This window comes from Amblyomma mixtum, chromosome 3 (assembly GCF_055824585.1).
Source record: "Amblyomma mixtum isolate Tamu chromosome 3, ASM5582458v1, whole genome shotgun sequence".
NCBI lineage: Eukaryota > Metazoa > Arthropoda > Arachnida > Ixodida > Ixodidae > Amblyomma > Amblyomma mixtum.
In genome coordinates this window covers 237,721,599-237,747,578 of record NC_143014.1, presented here as the reverse complement: position 1 = coordinate 237,747,578, position 25,980 = coordinate 237,721,599, and the positions used below count along the sequence as shown (strand labels likewise).

Sequence of the window (25,980 nt, the reverse complement as noted above, 5' to 3'; positions counted from 1 at the left end):
CGTAGATTTCATTTTGAAGAATCCAAGGCTTCTGTGAGCGGATGATATGATTTTAGTGACATGCGCGTTCCAGGTTAGATCATTCGACAATGTTACTCCGAGGTATTTGTAAGTATGAGCTAATTCTAGCGTGAAGTGCAAGACTTTATAGGAGAAGAGGACAGGATTACGTTTTCGGTGAAATGACACGAGTTTGCATTTATTGGGGTTTAGTTCCATAAGCCATTTGTTACACCAGTCCTGTACGCTGATTAAGTCATTCTGAAGGGCGAACTGATCAGAGGCGTTGTTGATAGTGCGATAGATGACACAGTCATCGGCAAAAATGCGGACGCTACAAAAGACATGCATTGCAAGGTCATTAATGTATATTAAAAATAATAGCGGACCAAGGACTGATCCTTACGGGACACCTGATGTTACAGGAAGAGAACTAGAGGTTTGATTATTAACGTAAACAAACTGGGTGCGGTTGGCCAGGAAATCGCTTATCCACTGTAATATGTTAGGATGAAGGTTTAACCAGGAAAGTTTTAGTAGTAAGCGTTTGTGCGGTACTTTCTCAAATGCTTTCGCGAAGTCCAGGAATATTGCGTCAGTTTGTAGGTTACAGTAAAGGTTCACATGCAGGTCATGGATGAAAATAGCCAACTGTGTATCGCAGGATAGGTTCTTACGGAAGCCGTGTTGAGCAGGAAGAAAAAAAATTGTAGAGTCAAGAAAGTTCTTTATATGAGAATAAATGACATGTTCCATGATTTTGCATGGCACACTTGTTAAAGAGATGGGACGCTAATTAAGGGTGATTTTTTGTTACCTGATATGAAGACCGGAATATCCTTCCCCACGTTCCAATCACTGGGTATGCTACCTGTGCAAAGTGATTGTGCAAACAGTTTTGATAGATACGCAGCGGAAGCATGGCGAGTATTTTTTACGCACTTGGGGGTGATATCATCAGCACCCGCAAAAAATGACATCTTGATATTTTCAATAACAAGTATAATGCCGTGCACAGAAAAGATGATTGAAGGCATATGCAAACTCAGGTTGTCAGTTATGGTACAAAGCGGCATATTGATACAGCTCAGAAGTGGACGAAGAAGAAGTGCTCCGCCGTCTCGCTTGTGACGAGGAAGAAGTGCCACGCCTTCTTGCTGGTGACCTAATTGCTATTACTATCATAATTATTTTATTTTTCATAACCATTATTTTCTTGTTTAACATTTTGTGCACCTATCAGTTGCCGCCTGTGTCTTGGCCAATCCCCCGCAGTGGGTACGCGCCATTATCTAGAGGACAACAACAACAACGACCGCTAGGCAGACTGGAACAGTTCTTGTGTATCGAACGGTGTGCCATGTAATATTCGTGACAAATCTGGTGGAGGTGCGGGGTACGCTTCCAGACCCGCGTAGGCTACCGACCAATACGGATCTCACCCCAGTTCACCAATGCCGCGGCCGCCGCCTCCGTGGAGCATCCCCTGAATTCGGACTCCTTCCGGCTGCAACCAGGGCGACGCAACCCCGGTCTTCGGAGGCACCAGCTGCCATGGCAACTGAGACCATGCTCCCGGCGCACATCCTCTGCCATCAGCCACGAACACCCCCGTCGTTTCATGGCGACGTGTTCGAGGACGCCGAGGATTGGCTCGAAATCTTCGAACGTGTTGCCCGTTACAACGGCTGGAGCGATGACCGTAAGCTCCACAATGTCTATTTTGCGCTTGAAGAGTCGGCTCGGACATGGTTCGAAAACCATGAAGCTTCGTTTACGTCCTGGGAAGCTTTCTGCCGCAATCTAAAAGCCGCTTTCCCGAATGCAGACCGTCGAGAGCGAGCAGAAGCTGCGTTACACTCGCGCAACCAGCGCCACAACGAGAGTGTACGCATGTACTACAAGGACACGACCCGCCTTTTTAAGCGCGCGGATCCCAACATGACGGAGGACAAGAAGCTTCGCCACCTCATGCGGGGCGTCAAGCAAGAGCTCTTCGCAGGACTCGTGCGCAGCCCACCGAGCACTGTGGCAGAGTTCCTCACCGAGGCGGCCACTATAGAGAAGACGCTGGAACAGCGAGCCCGCCAGTACAATCGCGACATCAACACCTTCGGGCCTGATCCCATCTCCATGCTTCCCGGTATCGACGCGGCCTTTCTACGCGAGCTGGTCCGATCTGTAGTCAGAGAGGAACTGCAGGCCTTCCGTACGCCGTCCGAGACGCCATCTTTCACGCCACTGAGCGAAGTCGACCGGGACGAGGTGCGCCTGGCAGCACAACAGCACCAGATTTCCGAGGTTCCTCGCCAGCATGATGCAAGGCCCACGTATGCGTCCGTCCTGCGCCAGGCCCCTGGGTACGACGTCACTGCCGCGACTCCAGCAGTGCTCTCGTCGAGCTCCCCTCGTGGTGACGCTCCGCTAGCCTACCAGCGACCGCGAAAGAGTGAAGTGGGGCGTGCCCCGGATCGTCGGCCCCTCTGCTATCACTGTGGCGAGGCGGGTCACCTCTACAGGGCGTGCCCATACCGCCGCGTGGGCCTGCGTGGTTTCGCGCCGGACGACCCGTGCCCTCAGAACGGGGAACGACCGCAGGAGATCGCATTCCATCTGTCGTCTCGCCAGAACCACATCACGTCAGGCCGCCAGGAGGCTCGATCACCGTCGCCGAGACGCTACCGTTCTCCAAGCCCCCGTCAAGCCGCACGCTACTCCGGACGCCGTTCTCCCAGTCCACGCCGGGAAAACTGATTCCAGCGGCCTCTGGAGGCAAGGCCGCTGATGCCGGGACTTGTGAAGATCCTCCTGCGCCACTACCACGCGACGATGTTTCTCCGCGAGCGAGTAGCGACAGCATCCGACGCGCTACCTCCGATTTGTGCGTCAAAATTGACGGAATCGACGTGACCGCTTTGCTGGATACTGGTGCCGACTATTCTGTCATGTGCCTGGCCCTTGCCTTACAACTGAAGAAAGTATTGACGGGGTGGTCGGGGCCTAGCATTCGCACTGCTGATTATCCCCGCCGGCAGGTGCACCGCTTGTGTAGATATCCGTGGTTTTGTGTACGTCGGCGAATTTGTAGTCCTCTGTGAGTGTTCGAGGGACTTGATCCTCGGTCTCGACTTTCTCCACACGAACGGTGCTGTCATTGACCTGCACGAAGCACGGGTCACGTTCTCGACTAAACGGGCCGTGGCGCGCACTGACACAGATGATTCACACTTCACTGCTCTGCGACTTGTTGACGACGACGTAATGGTGCCACTCCGGTCCAGTGTGCTAGTTCTCGTAAGGAATGATTTATTCCACGACTACGAAGGTGTCGCTGATAGTCACGCACCCCTGGTGCTCGAGAAGGGAGTAGCCGGCGCTCGCGGGCTCGTCCAACTACAAGACGGTTGTGCTAGTGTGCTCCTTACAAATTTTGCCAACGAGTTGCAGCACCTCGCCAAGGGCACGGCTGTCGATCGCCTTCCTGCATGACTTCGCCGTGGTGCCTCAAGTGTGCGCCCTGGAGACAAGCCCTCAAGACGAGGCTCCACCATGTCCTGTTCTTCCGTCCGTCAGAATCAATCCGGATTTGGCGCCTGAGCAGAAGGCTCTTCTCTCGGCGCTTCTGAGGTTTCTTCTCGGCGCAGTTTCATGTGTGAAAACGGATGAAAAAGCGACGTTAAAAATATCAGCACATCCAATGCCACTGGTCCTCTCGCCAAGTGGGTTAGCAAGTGTGATGACAGGCGCCTGTTGAGGGTTTAATACTTTCCAGAATTTCCTCGGGTTATTTGTTAGGATCTTGGGGAGGTCAGTTTGGAAAAATGCGCGTTTGGCATTACGGATAGACTGCAGGTATGTTGTCTCGGCTTCGTAATATTTGTTCCATGCGGATGCGCTCGGGATGCGTTTTACTGCACGGAAAAATCTCTTCTTTTTGTTCCCAAGTGTTTTCAAATGGTTTGGGAGCCATGGTTTGTTGGGATTGGCACAAAATGTGATGGTGGGAATAAACTTCGCTGTAAGTTCTATAAATTTAGTTTTAAAAGTAAGCCAGTTTTCCTCAATTGATCGATCATCGAAACCTGTATCAAAGTTTGGAAAGAACGCCATTAAATGATTATTGATTTCATCGTAATTCGCTGTCATAAAGGCGAATCGTTTTATGGCATGTTTGGCGCGATTCGTTGATGATGGTGAAAGCAGCGTGTAAAACTTTGTGGTCACTAATTTCGCTGAGAGAAGTAAGCGATGATAAACTTTCCGGGTGGATAGTTAGAATGAGGTCCAAGATGTTGGAGGATCCATGTGTTACGCGTGTGGGTTCAGTTACTAACTGGGTGAGATTGAAATTCAAATAAACGTCGACAAAGTTCGTCATTTCGGTGTTGCCTGTTGGTGTTGGGTTCAGCCAGTCAATGGATGGGTAATTAAAATCACCGAAAAGAAGAATGCGCGCGTTGATATATTTGCCAGTTATTTTATTTTAATATCGTTTAACTGGGAGGAAAAGATTGGACTACTGGAAGGGGGTCGGTAGCAGACGCCTAGTATGACGATTTGTGGTACGGAACGGCACCAGATTATCCATAGTATTTCAAGCTCTGATTGGATGTTAATGACAGAACAAGGCAACAGCTGGAGTAAGGTTCACAGGTTCTTTATCTTCCTCGCACCAGGGGTGCCCCGCCAGAGACGGTTTGTTCACTTGAAGACTGAAGCTTGATCTTCGCAGCAGGGGTGCCCCGTCAGAGACGCTCTCGTGATGAGTTGAGACGCAGGGATAAAGGGAATACTGATGTACAGCTTATGTACAGCAATTTACAATAGATACAAGTTCAGGCACTACAGACATATTAAGCAGCAAAAAAACAAACAACAAAAAGGTGGAACTGGCTAGTACTAGGGGAGGCCCCTACTCGGCGTAGCCGAAGATGCATAGCATCTCACCTTAGCGCAGAACCTCGCTTCCGGCTCCGGGGCCCGGTTTTAAAGCCCTACAGGCCCGGCCCACATTTGATAGCACCCAATCATGTTATGCTCTTAACATGATTGGTTCTTCAAGGGCACCTTCTCTACCACTAAATAAACATAAAAACAAACACAAATACACGTTCGTGCCAGTACGTGCGCGAATCGGTACCGCGGGGCGGGGGACACCCGTTCTTCCCAGCGCGTTCGCGAGCGGGCGCGTTCCAAGAAAGGAGACGCTTCGCTTTGAGCGCCCCCAGCCGCGTTCCGCTGACCCCGCGTACACTACCAATCCCTTACACGCCCTTCCCAAGATTCGACAAAGGGCTCAAATGCCACTTTTAGAATTACAGTAACAAGGGATCGGTCCAGCTCATGAAATCGCCGCGAGGGCGACGTACATAGAGCAGTCACATATCGTGTCATCACAGGCAAACAAAACCTGACGCAAAATGCACACGCGCACCAACAAAACAAGCGAAATGCACAAATTCAAGTACGCGTTTCACACAATCAAATACAGCGCCTTGGCTGAAGTCCAAGTTGTCGCGTTGCGACCAGTTGCACCTGCATGCACACCCGCGTCCTGCTCGCGAACGAGCACACACACACACCGACACTCGCAACTGGAGCGTTCAGTAGCACTGATATGGGGTCCGTAAGCGGCCACGTGAGCCTCCTTGGTCGCACCGAGCGTCTCCGTGTGCGTTCGAGCCCCTACGTGTTAATCAACCCAGGACGGTCACTCACTCATTAGGCTGGTGCCACAACGGGGCGATAACTAAGAAGTTGCTGCCCTCCAGGATCGAAAACGTTGTTGTACTCGATGGGTCCACATCCCTGATCACGCGACGCCCTTGAGTGCACGCTCTCTTCGGCGCGCCAATACGAGACGCGTGCTGCGTAAGGAGCATAGCCCCTGTCCAGTATAATCATATCAGTGCGGCCGCTTTTGCCACACGGGATTTGGCGTACTGCAGCACGGAACGTACTGCTCCACGCGCTGACTTTCAACGTGAAGGCCACGCGCCTGCCTCTAGCTACTCTGCTTCGCTTGGAGCCATTTTTCCCGTTCCTGCACGGGCAAACCTTGACGTTGCCGTTCCCTGCTTGATAGGCATTTGCCGACTTCACGGCATCATCTGTCTCTGAGGCTGTATGAGGTGACTCGTAGTCGCTTGATCCGAATTGGCCTTGAGTCAAGTCCTCACGCATTTCCTTCTCCTCGAAGGACCTGGTCGGACGCCCATCGGGTGCGTTCGACAATTGCGCGGCGCTCCGCCCGGTAGGCGCAACAGGCCCACCTCCGTTCTCTGGCTCGGATGGAACGCTCCTGCCATCACTGACGCTACGAGGCACTTCCTGCCCTATGGCCGACACAGTGTGTGTTTGCAGCAACGCCAGATTTTCACCTGTTACTAGCTCCGTGTCGGAGGTCACAATCTTTGTCATAGAGCCTGCAGGAATTCCACCGCTGTCCTGTTTATTATCGGACACCTTGGTCTCGATTGGCCCTAGATCATGAGAATTGGGCTGCTCCAGTTCTTTGCTAGCCGCCCGCGGCGGCGGAAAAGCCGTGATATTTCCGCGCCCTTCAGGAATCTCGTTTTCACTTCCTCAACCTTTAGCGGCCTTTCCTAACGAAGATGCGTTCCCGCATACCGGCTGATTGCTTTCAGCGTACTCACTGCTGTTTTTCTGACCTGTGCATGACAAGCATAAAGCTTTACCTTCCAGCACAGGTGGCCTCACCTCTCGCGACTCGGAGCCGTTCCCCCTTGCTAGTTCACTAGCTCTCCTAGACTCCTTGAGCTCAGCGAGCTCCAGCGCTTGCTGCTGGCGCTTTGCTTCTAATACCTCCAAGACGCACTTGACATCCTGAGGTTTTTCCTCGCACAGCGGCGCCTTTCCTCCATTCACTTTTGCAAGCTCAGCCTGAAAATAAGCTAAGCGCGCCTTCGCCAATTCTACTCGGTACCTCACATCGAGCGAGGGCCGGCATGGATAACACTCCATACCGCCTTCCGTACCCCTCAGCTGTCCTACCGGCTCGAACACATGCACAGGGACGCTAACAATGCGACGAAGGAAACTCACAGTTTCGATGCGTCGGTCCGCATTGCCAGCCCCTTGGCGTCCCAGTTCACCGCCACATTCACCCGACGCTGCGATGAGCTGTCGCACACCGCTGGTCCTGTGCACGTTGTCGTCACTTGCTGGGACCCGCCGGTGACCGTCGAGTTTTCGACGCGCTGCCTTCCTTGACCGGATGCAGACTCGCGTCGCTGGACAACTGCCGTAGTCCTTGCCGCTGTCTCTCCCTGCAGGTCCGTTCTCGAACGCTGACCTGTTGCCTTGTCGTCGCCTTTTTCCCTGCCTTCAGTCTTCTTCCTGCGCCGTCTTCCGATGGCCGCAGTATCCTCGTCGACTGCGCCAGTAAGGTTCACAGGTTCTTTATCTTCCTCGCACCAGGGGTGCCCCGCCAGAGACGGTTTGTTCACTTGAAGACTGAAGCTTGATCTTCGCACCAGGGGTGCCCCGTCAGAGACGCTCTCGTGATGAGTTGAGACGCAGGGATAAAGGGAATACTGATGTACAGCTTATGTACAGCAATTTACAATAGATACAAGTTCAGGCACTACAGACATATTAAGCAGCAAAAGAACAAACAACAAAAAGGTGGAACTGGCTAGTACTAGGGGAGGCCCCTACTCGGCGTAGCCGAAGATGCATAGCATCTCACCTTAGCGCAGAACCTCGCTTCCGGCTCCGGGGCCCGGTTTTAAAGCCCTACAGGCCCGGCGCACATTTGATAGTACCCAATCATGTTGTGCTCTTAACATGATTGGTTCTTCAAGGGCATGGCCAGCCCTCCGGCTTCAACAAGGTAAACCACCCACTCTACCACTAAATAAACATAAAAACAAACACAAATACACATTCGTGCCAGTACGTGCGCGAATCGGTACCGCGGGGCGGGGGACACCCGTTCTTCCCAGCGCGTTCGCGAGCGGGCGCGTTCCAAGAAAGGAGACGCTTCGCTTTGAGCGCCCCCAGCCGCGTTCCGATGACCCCGCGTACACTACCAATCCCTTACAGCTGGTTAGTGGCAATAAGAGCCCCTCCTCCTCGTGAGCCTTTGCGGTCCTTTCGGAAAACGTTAAAATTTGGTAAAACAGCTAAACCTTCCGGATCGGTGACGTCGTCTGTTAGCCACGTTTCTGTTAGTAAGAGTATATTGCTGGAAGATGATGAAACAAGATTACAAATGTGTTCACGCTTGGGAAGGAAACTACGTATGTTGGTAAAGATAATAGAAAAAAAAAGATTTGGCAGGTTACCGCGAGGGCTGTTACAATCATTTAATAAAAGAAGCAGTCTGAACTCTGCAGTTACTTGTACCGCTCTTTACATGAAAAATCTTGTCACTGTGGTCTGGGCGCTTGCTTAAGAGCGAGCACCCTACAATCGATCATTCACGCTATGCTCCCCATTAAGTAAGTTTAACAGTGCCGTGGACGAGCTGTCTTCTGAGGGTTACTGCTGCTCCCTCTTGAGCGCTATACATAATTCTTCGCTGCCATCGCGAATTCAGAGTCTGGAATACACATGTGTACGAGATTCTTCTTTTGGGGATTTTCGTATTGTGCTTGTAGACTCCGTGGTATCTCGTCGCAGCCGCTACATGCTTTTTGTTCTAAAAATCTTTACGAAAAGAACTTAGCTTTTAAAGAAAAAATATTGACCTCGGATGAACAAAAATGATGACACTTGTCTGCAACTCTTAAGGGGCGCATTGCACAGGAAAGACACCAAAATTGTAAAGCAGGCAGAGAGTTTTACAGGCAATATTCCCGCTCGAACACAGCAGGACGGGCACATGAACCGTGCAGGCACAAGTACCATGGCTCCTGCGTTAAGATTTTTCATTTGCTCTGCAGCCTACCGCTCCAGGGCTGCAGACAAATGTGCTCACCACTTACGCAGGCTAGAAGTCGGCGGCAATTTTTCAGCCCTGCGATTTGAGCATTCTCACCAACTTGCACTTCAGTTCCACCATGGCGCTTTATGCACAATACCCGCCGTCGCATAGAGCTGCGCTAAGCAATACACAAGTGTACGAAAGTTCTTGTCTAGTAGTTTTGCCCCAATGTTTTTTTTCCGGCCTTGGTTGTTATTAAACACGGGATGATTATTCGAAGTGACGGGAGGGTACGCCCACAGGCAAATATAGATAAGTTCTGGAAATGTCCCGAATGTGCACCGTGGAGAATACGACATGGAGTTTGCCCCTCGCCGCTTGTTCAAGCTGGAAGACTCATGCTAGCTGCGCACTTGAGAGCTAACGTAGCAAGGGAAGTGCTTCCAAAATATTCGGTAGACTGGAACCGAACAGGAAGAAGCACAAAGAATACACTGAAGAGCATTTGCTAGAGAGTACAAGTTGAGAGAAAAATGAGCCTACCGTCACTCAGCGTCCCCCCTCAAAGGACGATGTGTTGCGTGACTGTGGTTTTAACTTTGTCTGCGCCTCTCGTGCAAAGACAACGGTGTACACGCTGAGCGCTGATAAAGGACATGACAGCGTTGACTACTTACTACGAACATGAAATCAAACACAGCCAATTTCACTGTGTTCCGAGTTCCGCATATATCAGTCCAGGGTATTCTGCAAGCTTATGCCCTGTGTGACAATATGGGCTTTGCACATGCGCGCAGAAAATGAATAATCGGCGTTTCTCGATGCAAAACATAGCTTTTCTTTAGGCGCGAATTGTTGATTCATAAGAAAAGACACTTTTTTTATTTTTAGCACACGAGTGACGTCTGGTCGCCTTTTCCTTGAGGTTTCTGGTTGCCTTTTCCTTGAGGTTGCTACGTGGACAGAAGGCGTCGTTTTCGCCCGTACTTATAGAATAACACGGCGTCCGTAGGTGCAGCCACGTAACTGGAACTCAAAATTTGTTTCAAACTAGCTTCAACGCAACCCGCGGCGATGGTAAAATAGCACAGTGCGATTCATTCGAATGAGGTATTTCCGAAATATGTCGTTTTATGTTCAGGATAATCACCTTTCCTTTATTTTAAAAGTACGACTGAAGGTTTCAACTTTGGATCATTGTCTAAGTAATGCTAAAGACGAATTAACATATGCTAGATTAACATTAGTCCAAAGCAATGAGGCATTGTTCAGGCTTGTGAATTGTACTTTCCACCTTCGAAAGCAAGTTTCCCAGAAAAGGCGCGCAGACCTTGAACAGAGCTAGGAATATTGCGCATCACCTTGCGGCCCTCCTGCTGCCTACATGCACATTCAAAAGGGGGAGGGGGGGGGTGCTCCTTTAATCTTTTGCAGCACCCGACTACCCGCTCAGTTCTAACGACGTTGCCACCTTCGACTGAATCGCGCCTGACTGCTGGCAGTACAGTATGGCAGTACATGAAAAGAGCGCAGACAATTCATTCAATATTTGCCGCCTCAACAGCGCCTTGTCATCTCGAAAAAAAAAATGAAGGCGATGCCCTGTAGTTTTTATCGGACTACTCAACAACCTCCCCAAAATATGGCTGGCGCTGCAAGCGGTCAGGTCACGAGCTACAGTGAATAAACACTCCCTCCCCGTTTGAGGTGTCTACACTCTTTTCACTTCTCGGAATCTGTTCACATACGTGCGTCTGCGAACTTCTATAGAGACTTCGCAGCCAGCCCTGTATCCGTTGATACAGTACCATCATCAGCCAAACAAGGTACATCGATGAGCGTAGATATCTTGAATTTACTATCGAAAGTACTATGCGATTCGAATAAATTCCGTTCTTCGTCAAACTAAAGTGGTTTGGATACAAGTCTTCACCTCCATGCGTGGTCCTAGCAACGAAGGAAGATATGCGGGAGGCGCCAAGGCTGCCAGTCGAGTCACCGCAGAGCGGCAGTGATGCATGCGTAAAAATCTACATGCACGCCCACAAAAAAGAATAACCTTTGGCAGGCGGGCAAATGTGGCGCGCAGAAAACTTGGGCAAGGCACTGCCTGAACAGCGCAAGGTTTGCACAGTCAGATACCGTGCCGTCATGCGGCGAGCTTGCATGCATCCAGGCGAGGAGAAATTCAACGAGATTTCCAAAGGCTTTTCCGTCGCTACCACATGGTCAACGACAGGTCCATTCAATGTCTGTGGTGGCGGTTGGCGTAAGAAAAAAGGAAGGCATTTGATTCTGAAAAAATGTCCTTTATTGACTGCAGATATAGAAAATATTGATACGTCGCCCCTTTAAAAAGTACAAAAAGGGAGCGCTATGAATGCCCGCAGGTCTGGTGGCTCAACGTACGGAAGAGCAAGGATTATGAAATGATCGTACGAAGCCACTCAGTCCATGGTGGTGCGGAGGTACAAGGCCGCTCAGTCCATGGTGGTGCGGAGGTACAAGGCAGCTCAGTCCATGGTGGTGCGGAGGTACAAGGCAGCTCAGTCCATGGTGCTGCGGAGATACGAGGCCGCTCAGTCCATGGTGGTGCGGAGATACTTCTTGCCAGAAGGCACTTGGTACTCCTTAATGCCAGTCGGGAACAGCTTGGGGATCTCCTCATCGGTGACGGTGGGGAGGACCATGCAGGGAGTTCCCTTCTGCAAAGATAGCATCACCAGGACGCCAGGGTTAGAGGTGGACAAGATCACAACGAATAAAAAGGAAAATACATGAGCATGTCCCCTCGGTGCTAAGAGATTATAATATGGCAGAGATTGATTAAGGAAGAATACAAGCAGTAGCAGCGGCGTCCACAATAGAGGCGAAAGAGATCGTCGCCTTACTTCACGCCTACGCGCTGGCTCAGCTGTGAGAGCCATGTTTTCTGGATCAGATATCAAAGCGCTGAACAGCTTTGCTCAACCGCTAGAGCTGGACGCGACACATCAGCATGCGGTACACTTTGTAACAGATTACCCCATGTCTGCAGAGAAGGAGATCTTTGTAGGTTTCATAACCATCACGAACTATAAAACGCTGAAAACTCCCGTGTGTATATTTTAAAGTGACTGGAGAAGAGCGAGGCGGCTGATATGCTTAGTTGCTCAAGGGGAACTCTCCGCTTCAACCTCTGAACACCTGCCGGAAACGCACATCAAATGAAAAACAGGACGACATAACGGACACAGCGGAACGTGCACTCTCTGGCGAAGTAGGTTTTGCTCGTTCGTATTCGTCCAGCATATATGCTACTATGAAAACATCAAAGATTAAAAATGGATGAACTATAGCTGCCTGAAAATTTTCTAACCTTTCACCCGCTCGCAATGAGGAGACGACGTAATCCGCGAGGCGAAAGAAGCCGGCCGCCAATCTCAGTTGACGCTCCGACCAGACGCCACAGGCGATTTCGCGTTTAAATATAATATCCCCACATTCTGTTGAGAACTCCTTCAGGGAAAAGGGCGGAACCCCGGCTGCGCATTAACTACCAACTACGCACCGATGTCCGGCGGTGCAATCTACGATGACGCCACATGGCAAACAAATCCGACAGCAAGTGGGTGCGGAACGACTAGCAGCAGATAACTCAGTTGTAAACTTTTACTCCATTGCTTTAGCCCATGCAAGTATTCAGCGCCTCGTTGAAAAAGACTACGGCGTTTTGACGTAGCGACACAACAGCGATGTCGTGCATACCAATAAGTGGTAAATGCCGTGCGGTTCAAACCTCATTACACGTTACTATTCCTGCGCCATTATTTGCACTTACTTTCCAACTAATACCATCTTAAAATGAAGGTGAATAAAAAATGAAAGGCGTTGAATCCTATTTGATGATTCATTAAGTTAACATTTAAGAGCCTCTTGAATGTTCCAGATATTCCACTCAACATTCTAGATTCGGCGATCATCGTCAGAAAACGACCGCTCACTGCGACGGCGCCGAATGACTGCATTTCACGCGCGGCTAACTCAACGAAGTTCGCGCCTGTTCCTGAAAACATATCACTGAATCTGGAATATTCAGTACAGACGCAGCGCGGTCGCCAGCCCTGACCATTGAGATACCGACGACAACCAAGCCTTGCCATCTTCGCAGCCGTGTTTTATTTTTTTATTGCTAGTATGGGAACAAGTTCACCTAAATAACCAAATTACTTTAAAGGATTCTTCAGCCTGCTCTTCTGGTCATCCTTGCCCAAACCCGGGTAATATCTTCGCTCTTTTTTTTTTTAAGCCGAACATCACTTCGAAGGTCTAAGAATTTAGTTTGGCGGATGCCGCACGCAAAGAGCTTCGCATCGTCAAGTCATCTGCCACCATTGTGCGTTGCTTTAAGATCAGCAAGAGACGCACGACGTTGCAGCGTTAAGTTCTCTTGGAGAACGCTAAAAAACTGCGGCGTCAAGAACCTCCCAACTTGATTATATATCGAATTTAAACCGCACAATAACCAAAGATTGCCACTAAGATGGACTTATAAACGAAAGGGCACAAATCAGCTGGCGACCGATCGAGGTCTGGTTCATCGCACGGGTGGGCGGCGGAGGAAGGAAGCATCAGCACGACGCATAAAGCGCGCAGTTTTGGCCTATACTTTTCGCTGTACCAGTCATGTTAACAAAGCAATCTTTCGTTAATGGCATTCGCGTACTGGAAAAAAAAGTTATATCAAGTAACGCGAAACATGGGAGACGAGAGAGGCAATTTGGCGGCTATGACGGGTGCATTGCCAGCACACATCAGTGTTTACGCTATTATGTTTAGAGTACTGCCCGTTTTCGAGCATCCATGCCTGTTTAAAACAAAGATGCATCGCCATAAACGAGGCTTTGGTCGCACTCACCTTCCAACCAGCTGGGGTTGCCACCTTTCTGGTCTCAGTCACCAGCAAAGAATCAGTTGCACGGAGAACCTCACTGAGTAGGAAGAAGAGAAAGAAAGATCGCGATTATAACAGAAGAAAGCATCTTTCGACAATGAATCCTTCAAAGATTCACGTTAACCGAGTCATTAAGAGCTCAGCAAATGACCTTTGAAAACATCGAACTTCTCCAACAATCTATGTGTACAAAATATTGTCGGGTGTTCATTGGGAACATGAATGAATAAACTACGTTTTGTGGCAATACTTAATACCGAAATTATTTGGAGGCCAATAAAAACACATACAGGATACTTCAAGTAATGAGTACTTGTATCTACACACTTTATTTGCTTCCAGTACAGATATATACTGTAGCGAAAAATTGCCCCAAGAATGTACAAACAACTTAATAGCTACCAACACACTTGACATGCTCAAATACTTACTCAAAGTTTCTTCCAGTAGTAGCCGGGTACAGCATGGAAAGCTTCATCTTCTTGTCAGGGCCAATAATGAACACCTGCAAAAGTAATTTAGTGATCAGGCACCCTTAATACAAAAAAGTGCTGCACCACTACTTTGCAATAACAAACTTCTGAACATAAAAGAGTGAATTCTGCGTGTACATGCTCCTCTTTTATAGCACTGATAGCTTTTGAATATTTGAGAATACAAAAATGAACAGTCCAGCTTTCCAAGCATTTTCAAGTAAAAGAAGGTTGCAATGCAACATGCAGATGCACTACTGACAGGACAAGTTAAAAGTGGTTCGTTGGTTTGCTTGTTTGAAACCTTTATTTTATCTTCCCTGACCCAGTCTGATGGGCAGCCCCTAAGAGTTAAGACTAGGCACATCATTACATGAAACACAAAATAGGTCACGGTCTATAGAGTGCCATTACTTATCATCCATAGCACTCTTGAGCGTGTGTAGATAGCCACTATTATTGTGCATAGGTGATAACCTGCTGAGGCACACGACAGGAGCGAGTACACTTGACTGGGGTGGTTGAGCAGTTCTACACTTCAGCAAGTGCATCTCTGCAATTGTGACATGAAGGCATGCCTCTTATCAGTATTGAGATCATTGTCAATTACTGAGCAAACGTCACACCACCAGTGACGGGCTGAAATGCAGTTGGTAGAAAATGAAAAAGGTGCACAACAGCAAATGCTGAAGAAGCTGCAGGGCACTGGAGAAAATTTAAGTATTTGTTAATTTTACTGAATACAAGAATAAATGAGCAACTGTGCACATGAGACACAGCCATCTGTATTAGGAGAAATGCAAGGAGGACCTAGGGGCACTGCAAGATTTATGCAATGAAGCTTATAAGCAGACACTCTGGCAGTCCAAATACTGATAAATATTTAAAGCAAAAACTGATGCCTCGTGATGCTCGAAAATAGCCTTTCAAGCCCACTGAGAGTGAGTGAGAGTGAGAGAGAGTGCGTGCGTGCGTGAGCGCGTGCGTGCAGTATGCCGAGCAAGAAAAAAAAAAGAGAAAACAATGAGATAAAAGTCTAGAAGACATTGTGTTCGCTAATGTTGCCATTGGTGACAATTAATATATATCATATTAGGATTAGTGTACATTTCCTAATATGCACAAGCATGAAGGTAGCTTGTGCAGCTTCGTTAGGTGAGGTACATTGGCGGTTATTGGGTAGTTAAAATGGACCTAATGAGTGAGTGGTCGTGGAGGGACAATGCCAATATCCCAGACTTACATGTGTTACAAGTAAGAAATTCAAGGCTGATCATCCTGTCACTTCTGCAAAGTAAAATTTCTACCGGGAGTTTCACTGATTATGGTCAGCAGTTTCAAAAATAGGTTTTTCGAGCTATAGGAACTTTCTTCAATATAGCACTCGCACTGGCGGTGGGCACCAGAAAACAGCTAGCTGTGTGAGCTACGTGCGAACTAAAATTTAATAGTCATCTTTTAATCTATCACACTTAGCGCATCATACATGCACGGAATTGAGGCTGGACCATTCGCAGTATATCCATTGTTTGGTTTGGTGCGACAATCTAAAGCCTCAGAGTTGAGGAGCGCAAGCGGCCACGCCCACAAGCGCACATCACCCGCTCGCCGCTCCATGACCAGACTTTAAGCAAGCGGTGGCGGCGCCTGCTCCGAAAAAGGGCACGTGACGCTCACAGCACCATACCGGAGTAGCACCAGCTGACACGTCGGAAGCAAAAGAGCTGCGCGTAATATTTTCTACGCCTTCCCAACAAAACAGCCGTCAAGGCGACGCGCGAAAGGGAGCACAGGCATCACGGGGATGACACATCGGCTGGAAGCGTCCAGTGTCCGGGGAGCCGCATCGACACTCGAGACGCCAGTCTGCTGGCGTCGTCAACCGTGCGAGCGAGTACTTTGTTGTGGGGACGCTCGTGTTCAAGGTTGGAACGGACAGTCGTCGAGCGATCTACCAAGCCGGCGCAGGAATTCAGTCGCACTTTCGTACTATGTCACAAGCTGGGGAGACGACTCCCATTTCAGAGGGAAACAAAAAGTAGACTACGGGCAACACTCAAGATGTGCGCATCGAAGCTCCCAGACGCAGCAGCGCACAAGGTTCGTTCGCAAGGCGTTCACCTCCAACATGATACATATCTACTCAAAGTAACCGTATCCACTTGCTGACATGATAGGTAAGGGCGCTTACAGCATTAATGCGCACCAGGTGGCGAGGCAGGCAAGATTGGATTGTCACGCGGGAATTTTGATAATATACAACTGGTCATCTTTAAACTCAGACAAACGTTTTCGACTGGAGGGACAAAAAAAAGATATTGCAAACGTAGTCTCCACGAAGACCCACGTGCTCAAGATATTAGCACTGTCACGAAGTGCTAACAATGAAGGCTTGAAAAAAAAATTACCAGGCGACCATCAAAGGTCTTGCGGATTTCACCTTTAGGTTACTGCTTTCATTTACTACGATGGACGGATGGATGTTACGATCGTCCCGTTTAAAGCGTTTTGTGGCAGGCGCCACTATGCATGGTATTCCTTCCTTCTGCATTTCTCTAACCAATATGAAAATTATCGGTGTTGCCTAAATTCGCCATTTTTCGTTAAATATAAATTTTATTTACTTTGCGCCGGACCAATTTTTAGAGCGAAAGCGCTATTCCTGACGTACAAATCCTGAGAACGGCTGGTTCCGTCAATTAAACCTTCAAGTCCTTTCCCACCACTGAGTCGAAGCCGTTTCCGTATAAGTATCTAAATACCTTAACTGCCCACCTGTTATTGCCCAATTTCCACACACGTTCTTCGTTTAACATTTTACTCCGAACTTCCCGTACTTCGAACGGTGCCATGCTCAAGCTTTCACGCGAATTATTGTCAGCCTCATAATGCACGACTACCTTTTTTGTGCGTTCTCGCATACACCCAGCAAGCGTTCTTGAACTTTCCACCCTTTACCTGCCGAATTTACCGATGTGCTGCTCATAGTGGAAAGCCTTGTTGCGCGTTCATGAAGTAGCTCAAACCATGCTTTAAGCTCTAAAGCAGGGTAGAGCTTCCTTTGAGGGCGTTCTATACCACTGGCAAAACACGCTCTTGAACTCGCAAATGGAGTAAGATATGCGCCTACAAAGCTTCCACAACACCAGTAATTCAGCAGAAAAATCACAAATTCATGTCATCAATACTGCAGACAGCAGTACCAAAGAAGGTGCGCTACTTTTACGCACGGCAACTGCGGCTTTCGAACACGCCTTGACCTGGTTGAAGGCCACCAGACATAAAATGCCTACCTCTATGCAATCAGCAATGTTAAAAAAAAAATGCGCATCAACAAAGGTTTGGTACATTCGCATAACCCACTGAATGATAACTGCCCAGTTGCAATCGCATTAGTTGACCACGCGTCGCTAGAGGTGTGCATTAAAATATCGTGTATTGCTCTGCTTCGCGGCGGTATCTTATATAGGTAGCGGCTACCACGACTCTACTCCCCACTTGTCAAGCGGGAAACACTCACAGCGCGGCAGGTGAGCGGCAAGCCCTCCTTGTCCTTCTCGACGGGGTCCAGCATGCCCAGCTGCACGGCGATCTCGCGCTTCTCATCGGCGATGATCGGGTACGGGAAGGGCCCGTCGGGCAGATCAGCAAAGGCCTCGATGTCCTGCGAGCGGGCCATGCGACCGTGGAAAAGTCAGCAGTGCGTGACACTTTCGAACCTACTGATTTAGTCGCCTCACATTTCTTAGAGCCCTCTCTGCGCCATCAAAATTCGCTTTCAAAATAACGAGTGAAACTACTTTAAAACACTGTAAAGAACAAACTGATACCGAAACAGTCCGTTGCTAGGGACGATTACTCGCCTGGCGACTTTACTGAATTACTAGAAAAACACCTGCAAGACAGCTGAATGTGTCCAGTAGCGACTGAAAACGACGTCACCTTTAATAAAATACTTGAAGCGACCTAGCAAAAGCCTCAATTTTGTTAGTGTAGCGGAGAGCAGCCGTTATTGCGTGGGTACTGTTTGTGTCGCGGGTAACAGTGAATCCCGCAGAAAGTTTGACTGATGCCACGGGGTCGGCAAACTAATTTAGATTTGAGCAGGAATGAAATGTCGCCCGGGTGCCAAATGTGGCACCAGTAATCAGGAACGCGAGAAAAAAAAAACTACACTATACTTTCCATTAGAATAAGTTCCCTCGAGAAATCGTCACAGCTACGATTAAAGCAGCGGCACGTTCGTCCGACAAGCTAAAGTGCGGCCGCACTTGAAGTTACAAGAAAAACTTGTATTCCTAGAAGGGATATAGGCAGGCTCGAAGGAGCGACTCGGGAAGCGAGTAAAATCACTGTTGAAGCGGAGACGCGCATGAGCCGACCGTCAGCTCAGTGAATATTTTTTTTATAAACAGTGCGTCATCGCTGAGACCTACGGTGTAACCATACGGCCGCGCCCTCAATTAAAGGGGCTTTGAAACGGGCCGTATGTCAGGGGCGTTAAAGGGCGCCGCTTCAAGAATGTCCTCCAGCCAGAGTACTTTGAACGCGTTTGTTAGAAGCAAAGTTCTCTTCAGCGTATTTGCGCCCTTCCCTCTCCTCTCGTCATTTTTTCAAGCTGAAAAGTCAGCTCTTCCGCAGGCCCCACCCATTAGGTCCCATCACCGGCTGCGGAAGAGGGCGGGCATTCACCGGTGGTGGAGTTTCCTGACCCACCGGATCGACGCAGCTGAGCGGCAGCAGCCATGGTAGATGCGTGACGCCTGATTTTACCTAACGAATAGCCATCTCTTAACCCACCTACGCAGAGGCGCGACACGGAGGAGAGACAGTTTCGAAAAGTCGCTGGAAAGAGCTCACCAACTCTTATTATTTAGCTCAGGTGTTCACGATAACTCAATTTAGTTATTAAGAGAGTTGATGTACTCTACTCTGGAGGTGTTTCAGAGCCCCTTTAAGATAGGAATCGCAACAGGTGCCGACCAAGGGGTTAATGGTTGTTATTCTGGCAGCGACTAGCGACGCGCCACTATTAAAGGCTATACCTTAATCCATCCGTGGTGGCTTTCGACGCTGTCGCAAGACAGGGCGATGAGCTTGACGCCCTTCGCCTCGAAGACGTGAGCCAGCTGAGCGGCTCTAGCCAGCTCGGTGGTGCACACCGGAGTGTAGTCGGCCGGGTGCGAGAACAGGATGCCCCAGCTGCAGTCGGCAGAGAAAAATAGATGCACCATTAGTCATGTTTAGCTACCAAAGCACCACGCCGTAGTAGGGGCACCGATCCCGGCCACATGCTGTTCTATAAAACGCACTGAAACCTCAATATACAAGGACAGTTGTGCACTTCAACTCGATACGAATTCGGCTCATCGCGATTGGGACAGGAACAAGCCCTAGGAGCCCACGCTCACGGGCGGTTACGACCAACTTCGGTGTGCGCTGAAGTGCTAATGCATGATGAACTGAGCGACGCAAAATATATTGAAGCTGTGTTGGAACTTAAGTGGCGCTTTACTTCTCGCCGGACTATCAGCGAGCAACTTTTTCCCCTACACGGGCGAGTACCAAACCCAAAGATAGTTAGTTTTAGTTAGTTTTAAGGGGTTTAACGTCCCAAAGCGACTAAGGCTATGAGAGACGCCGTAGTGGAGGGCTCCGGAAATTTCGACCACCTGGGGTTCTTTAACGTGCACTGACATCGCACAGTACACGGGCCTCGAATTTCTCCTCCAAAGAAATTCAACCGCCGCGGCCGGGATCGAACCCGCGTCTTTCGGGCCAGCAGCCGAGCACCATAGCCACTGAGCCACCGCGGCGGCAACAAACCCAAAGAGGCGCAGCGACGAGTGCCCACCTCGGACTTCCGGGCAAATGTCGCAGCACTGTTGCCTAGTCGTGGATCCGCAGGGAACGTTGGTTTGGTATGTCATAATCAACTGCGGGCTGCAGTGCACCGTGCAGTGGAAGGATGTGGATAAATTCGGCCACTAAAGTTGCTTAGCGCGCAGAGACATCGCGTACAACTATGGTGCTGCCAGGAATAGTAACTGTCGCAAAAATGTTCGACCGAGTCCCTGTGACGAGTAGCAGCTCGAACTAGTAGAAGAACCGCCACAATGCGAAGAAGAAGGCATCTCCGGCAACGCTGCCACTACAGATCCATGCAAAGTCAATAAATCGATGACTATAAAGCCAAAAATTGTGAGTTTCCGAGATTACCATTTACGCCAGCCTCGCGAACGAAGTACTATACGGAATTAATGAGAGTGTGAAAAGCAGGCAAGCTTACCTTCATATTAAAATTTATATTGTCGCTGACTGCATGCATTAAACCACGTGAACATGTTCACGCGGATCAAATACGCATATGCCATTGAACCCTCAAATATAAACCCATTTTTATGGCACGCGACCACGGCTTTCAGCAGTAACAGCAGAAGCAGCAGCAGTAACAATGATCAAAATGACGATGCTGATGATTATAATAATAAATCCGGCCATGTTAGCCATTTACAACATCTCCTTCAAGCCAAACCGTGAGAACCGTCCATACGCGTCTACCTTTGTCAAATGAAGAGCCTGAATACAACACCTAAGCATCAAGGTCGGCACGCCAATTAACCGCAGCTGCACAGATAGGGTGTAAGCCGGTAGCGGCATGGCCTTTGTGATGCCTTCTGCTGTCTGCCTATTATGGACGGTTTCGCACGGACCCAACAAAAGACAAGCAGGAACTACACGACTCTGCGAGCAACGAAAGTCGCCACACCACCAGCGAGGGCGGTACGGAAGCGCGACAGCGGAATGATTACCAACGCTTTTTTTTTGCTGCTGATTCTGCTGACCGCCTGTTTACACAGAGAAACCAGACACTTGGAAAAAAAAAAGTCTGCTGGGCATAGTGGCGACAAAAAAAAAAAAAAGAAAGACTAGAAGAACACGTGCAGCCAGCGCGAGAAGTCTACATAACAAAGCAGTTGCGAAAAGAAAAAAAGTCATTGAATTTTCATTTACTTGGGCCCGTTTACAAGCAAATGGAGGGAGACAACGTAAAAGCTGCTTGATCGAGCTAAACTGGAAAAGCGCTGTCGGCACCTCTCCGTGCCGCCAACGAGATTCGGCTCTCAATTTCTGGCTACATACCTTAGGCAGCGAGGAAAACTTCGTTTCGGCTACTGTTAACTATATTTCACACAATATTTATTTTTTCATGCTTAACTGAAGAAAATTATCGGACACGATATCTACATTATCATACCGGATAGTATGAACGAGGAGTACTGCCATACTGTCACACTCAGTGGAGACGTCCAAAATGAAAAGAAAAACCTTCGTGACTGAGTTAAAAAAGAGAAATTGATGATCAGTATAAAAAGAATGATAAGCAATTTAGAATGGCATCGTTGTCCATTGCTCGTGGAAGTCAAGAAACCGATAAAAAAACAACAACAATCAGCTTCTTTACAGCTGTGATTGCCGATGTGTTTTTGCCTCAGCATATCTCTGCCGACCGGATGGGGGTGTTCTTGCAGGGGAAGCGCTTTACAGATAAGCTGGCTGCCATCATTTCCTCCGAGTCACAAGGTTTCCCCGTCACAAGCTTCTACGGTTATAATAATATTCTCACCTATAGCAAACAAACACTTTCTCATGGAGAACACTTATTCAGAACACACAAACGACTGTTGCAGTTAAAGCGTTCCCGGATGGTATAGGAAGAAAAGCCAAATGCAGCACGGATACAGCGCACATTTACCAACCCACGACTTCCTCGGCCTCCTGCCTCAGTGTTGCATAGGTTAGTTTCAGAACTGAAAATCAGCGCACATACAAAGGCGCCCGGCCGAAAGCAGCAGCTGGATATATAAAAGCCATTTTCACAGCCGAGTCTATCACGTCTTTCCAGTTCCAGTAAATAGATGCGAGTGCAGCAGACAGAAATCAGCTTGTGCAATCCGCTCCGGCCCAAAACATTGTCCACTACTCTGTTACAAAGGCGCCTCAGACAAGCGGCTATGCCCTGGAGAAAAAAAAATAGAGGGGAGGGGTGAGGCACTGTGTCCTCCTGGCTGGCGGTGCGCTCGCGGTGCCCTCATGCGTAGAGAGGAAGAGGATGTCGTTTGCCCGTCAATAAACACCAGCGGTGGGCGCCCAACGGCCGCAGTGAGCGACTGACAAAGACTAGACAAGTGGCTTGCACGCCCCGCGTGCTCCGTAATTGACGTAGCCTTGGCCACCGCCGCCGACTGGATAACTGACTGACGGTAGCTCTCTCGCTACAAGCTCGACAGCCGCCGTCGGAAGCCGTCTGCGCACTGCCTCCGTGCGGAGCCTGCCGATGCTTCTCGTGGGTGAATGGGGTCGTTGTCGTAGCGGTCAGAAACGACAACGACCACATGCTAGCAATGGCGTTCACCCGCTAGTCGCCAAGAACGTTAGCCATAATGTGTAGAACCACACAGGGCCGCAAGGCGACGTGAGCCGCAGCGCTCGCCATCCACAGAGTGCCACCCGTTACGAGGTCCGACAGGGCCTGCCACATGTGGGAGTGTAAGTTCGAAAATGAGGCAACTCCATTCATGTTATTTGGAGGCATTAGGGTGGGCGGTGTAGGGCGGATGGCGGAGGCCAACGAAAAGTTTAGTGTGTTTTCAATCGCGTCGCATCGCTCGTCCTAACGTAGTTGTCGGTACGATATGCCTATTGGCGGCAGTGGTTTCGTCTCTTCTATGATAGACGACATAAGGCACGGTTACAAATGCCTGTTCCGGAATGCCGAGTTGCGCCAGTACTATCGATCAGTGTCAGTTCAGCACAATGTCAGATCAAGCTTCCTTGTCTTCGAGTTGATCAGCTGCTAAAATATCTCCGGCGAAAAAGCTCCCCCTCTTCAGCGAGTGCATTTTCCCACACGCCCCCTCTTCAGCGAAGCCTCAGGACCGCTGCTTTTTTTTTCCTAATCACACATATGAGAGCACTTATCAGCGGATTTTTGCCCGGTTGCAAAAGGGAACAATGAAACACGGGCAAGCGGCACTGATCAGAAAAGTTAGCAAAGGAAGATAGACACATGGCATTGTTGAGGAGGCCCGGCAACGACACTGCCTAGGTCGCTCTGGAAAGCCCAATAAATCCGTGCTTGGGAAACGCAACTTCTCACGTAAGTTTGGATTCCCGAAATTTGATATATCTTTGTTGGCCAAGATATTACTGTTCAGTGATTTTTACATCGTCTAGCAGACAATCTTGCTTGGAACACACCGTAAATTGATCATGGTTATCGTTTTCTTCCTTGCTGAGAAGAAGACCTCCGTAGTCAGCAACAAAATTATGTGGCAAGTTTGTAAAATTTTAGAACAAAATATACAAGTTTGAAACCGACAGGAACCTCGACGTACTCTATGATGAACTTAAATGACCCCTAACAATTTTCAGAGGTATTGTTATAGGCTATATCTAGTTACAACCAAATTTGGCGACAACGAAAATGTGCGTAAAAATGCTCTCTCCAGAAACGCTGTATCTGCTACCCCGGCAACATTATACAACATTTTTTTGTATTCCTTATGATTATGCATGTAGTGAGAACAACACCTGGAAGCATAAAAAAATAAATCAGCATACAAAGACCTCCTGGATCCTTGCTTTCTTGAAGTCTGAAATAATATCTCCATATCTGCAAAAGGTATGGGCATTGGTAGATCGTTTTGTGAAGTATTCAACATTAAATATTTTCGGTTGCAGCCGAGTTCTTTCAGATAAAAAAAAGCCTCAATTCGCCCCCCCCCCCCCCAAGAAAATAAAAAAAGGTACTACCGAACGCCGCGCCAAGTTTGCGACAGGCTTTATAAAGAAGAATAACTCGGAAATCGCCGAAAATGACTAGGCACACACAAAAACAGTCACAAATTTGGTGCTTAAAATTTCAAGCGTGTTTTGACAAAGAAACAGCAGGGCACGTAAATGCGGGAGCAGCCCTCTTCCTGACCGCAAATTTTATGTTGCTGATAAATATATTATTACAGATCTTCTCTCCATATATTAGTCAATGACATAGAAAAATAGTAAATCCCAGATCTCAACCAACCATCCGTTGCATACAATGTCCGAAATAGAGCACTTTTTTTTTGGTTCTGTTTTTGTTTCTTTCGACGGAGTCCTGGAGCAGCGTCGAGTCCTAAAGCCGTGACTGGCATAAAATGAAGCTCGAACTGGGGAGACGAAAAGATGCACTGACAAGAGAACGATCAGACAACAGACACACGACAACGGCTAGATTAGGAAGTAATCGATCTTCACCTTTCTCCAAAGGCTAAAAAAAATGATGATTAAGAAGGAGAAAAGGGGCAGATGAGGTAAAAAAAAAATCACTAGGCCTCATTCGCGATACCGAGCAAGCAGCAGGAGATAGAAGACCTTTCGAAACTTATTCCACCTGGTTACTGCGGCAAGTTTCGGAACTTTCTGTAGACCCGCAAAAACAGTCTTCAAATTCTTTTGATTCACTCTCCCGGGCCACTGCAGAGGCGTCGACGATCCGGAGGGACGCCTTTATACCTCCTACTAAGACCTACTGACCACAGACTTCCAAAGATGGCAAGGTCCTATGGAGCTGCGTGCGCCAATCTTCGTTAGCGTTTCGGTAGCTGAGTGTGCTCGGTTGCCCTGTTCGTCTGCTCTGATCATCATCGTCAGCTATTGCGTGCGTGCAATTTAAGTACGTTTACTACGTCTTTATCTGCTCTCTGAACATCAGCAACGGAAACAGCCATAATTTTGACCTTTTCCGCTGTAAGACAGAAGAAAAAAAAAAGTGCCCTTTTGCCCCCCCTTTTTTTTCCTAGTCACCAACGTGCTTAGCATAGATAAGCGGATGACGATTACGCGAATAAATAAAATTTTTCTATGAAATAAAATGATGGCGAGCATTTTCCCCCCAACAGGCGTATATCAGCGCAACCCCGCCGGTAGTGTTTCTATTCCAATGGCAGAAAGGCATGAACTATGACATGCGCGGCGGAGCAGTGCTATCTGCGCTAGTCTATACATACTTCAGAAAGTCCTGCCTCCTAACACCTTCGGCTTCTTGAAGCCTGCTTTCACCTCAAGTGAATTTGTGATGCAATCCTGGATTACACAATCTTCGGTAGAGCGGCACTGAAGCTCGGTCTTCGTTCTACCAAAAGCTCGCCCCCATTTTTGCCACTTCTAGTCACACACCACTAGTGACCGCCCAGAGGTCGCTGACACCCTTTGCCATACACTGCACTGCTCAGGGAGGCTATATGAACTCTCAGTGGCCCGCACACGTGCCTTTTACGGGTGCGCATGAGCCGGGGAAAATGTTTGCCCGCGTCTAGCAGAGGACGAAAATGTAGAGAAGAATTCTTTCCGACTGCACACTATTATCAGGCCTACCGGATACAGCATCTGCATTGGCGATTGCCGCATAGACAAAGAACCGGAAACGAATCAGACTGTGTGCTATTGTAGCGAGGCAAAAAAAAATGAATTTGACATCTGGAATGCTTCAGCGTCCCTGTTTCGAGAAGAGGCACAGGACAGAACCGTCTCGATAAAGCTACGAGCGAACGCGACCTTCACGTATGGCAGTGACGGCGTTACGCAGAAGGGGAAGGAACTCCGTCGGTTACTCAGCCACTCTCGCACACGTGAAGACTCAA

General features: G+C 48.8%; 1 protein-coding gene across 1 annotated transcript in view; it reads right to left on the bottom strand.

Moving 5' to 3' along the window:
- Window positions 1-11,178: 11,178 nt before the first annotated feature.
- Prx6a (Peroxiredoxin 6a) overlaps window positions 11,179-25,980 on the bottom strand; it is a 28,852-nt gene continuing 14,050 nt past the window's right edge. The window contains exons 2-6 of the mRNA XM_089583059.1: window positions 19,342-19,498; window positions 17,817-17,960; window positions 14,255-14,328; window positions 13,788-13,860; window positions 11,179-11,595 (exon numbers count right to left, since the gene is read on the bottom strand). Of these exons, the coding sequence (XP_089439185.1) occupies window positions 11,470-11,595; window positions 13,788-13,860; window positions 14,255-14,328; window positions 17,817-17,960; window positions 19,342-19,498 (574 nt within the window). The 3' untranslated portion in view covers window positions 11,179-11,469. The remainder of the gene's footprint in view (window positions 11,596-13,787; window positions 13,861-14,254; window positions 14,329-17,816; window positions 17,961-19,341; window positions 19,499-25,980) is intronic.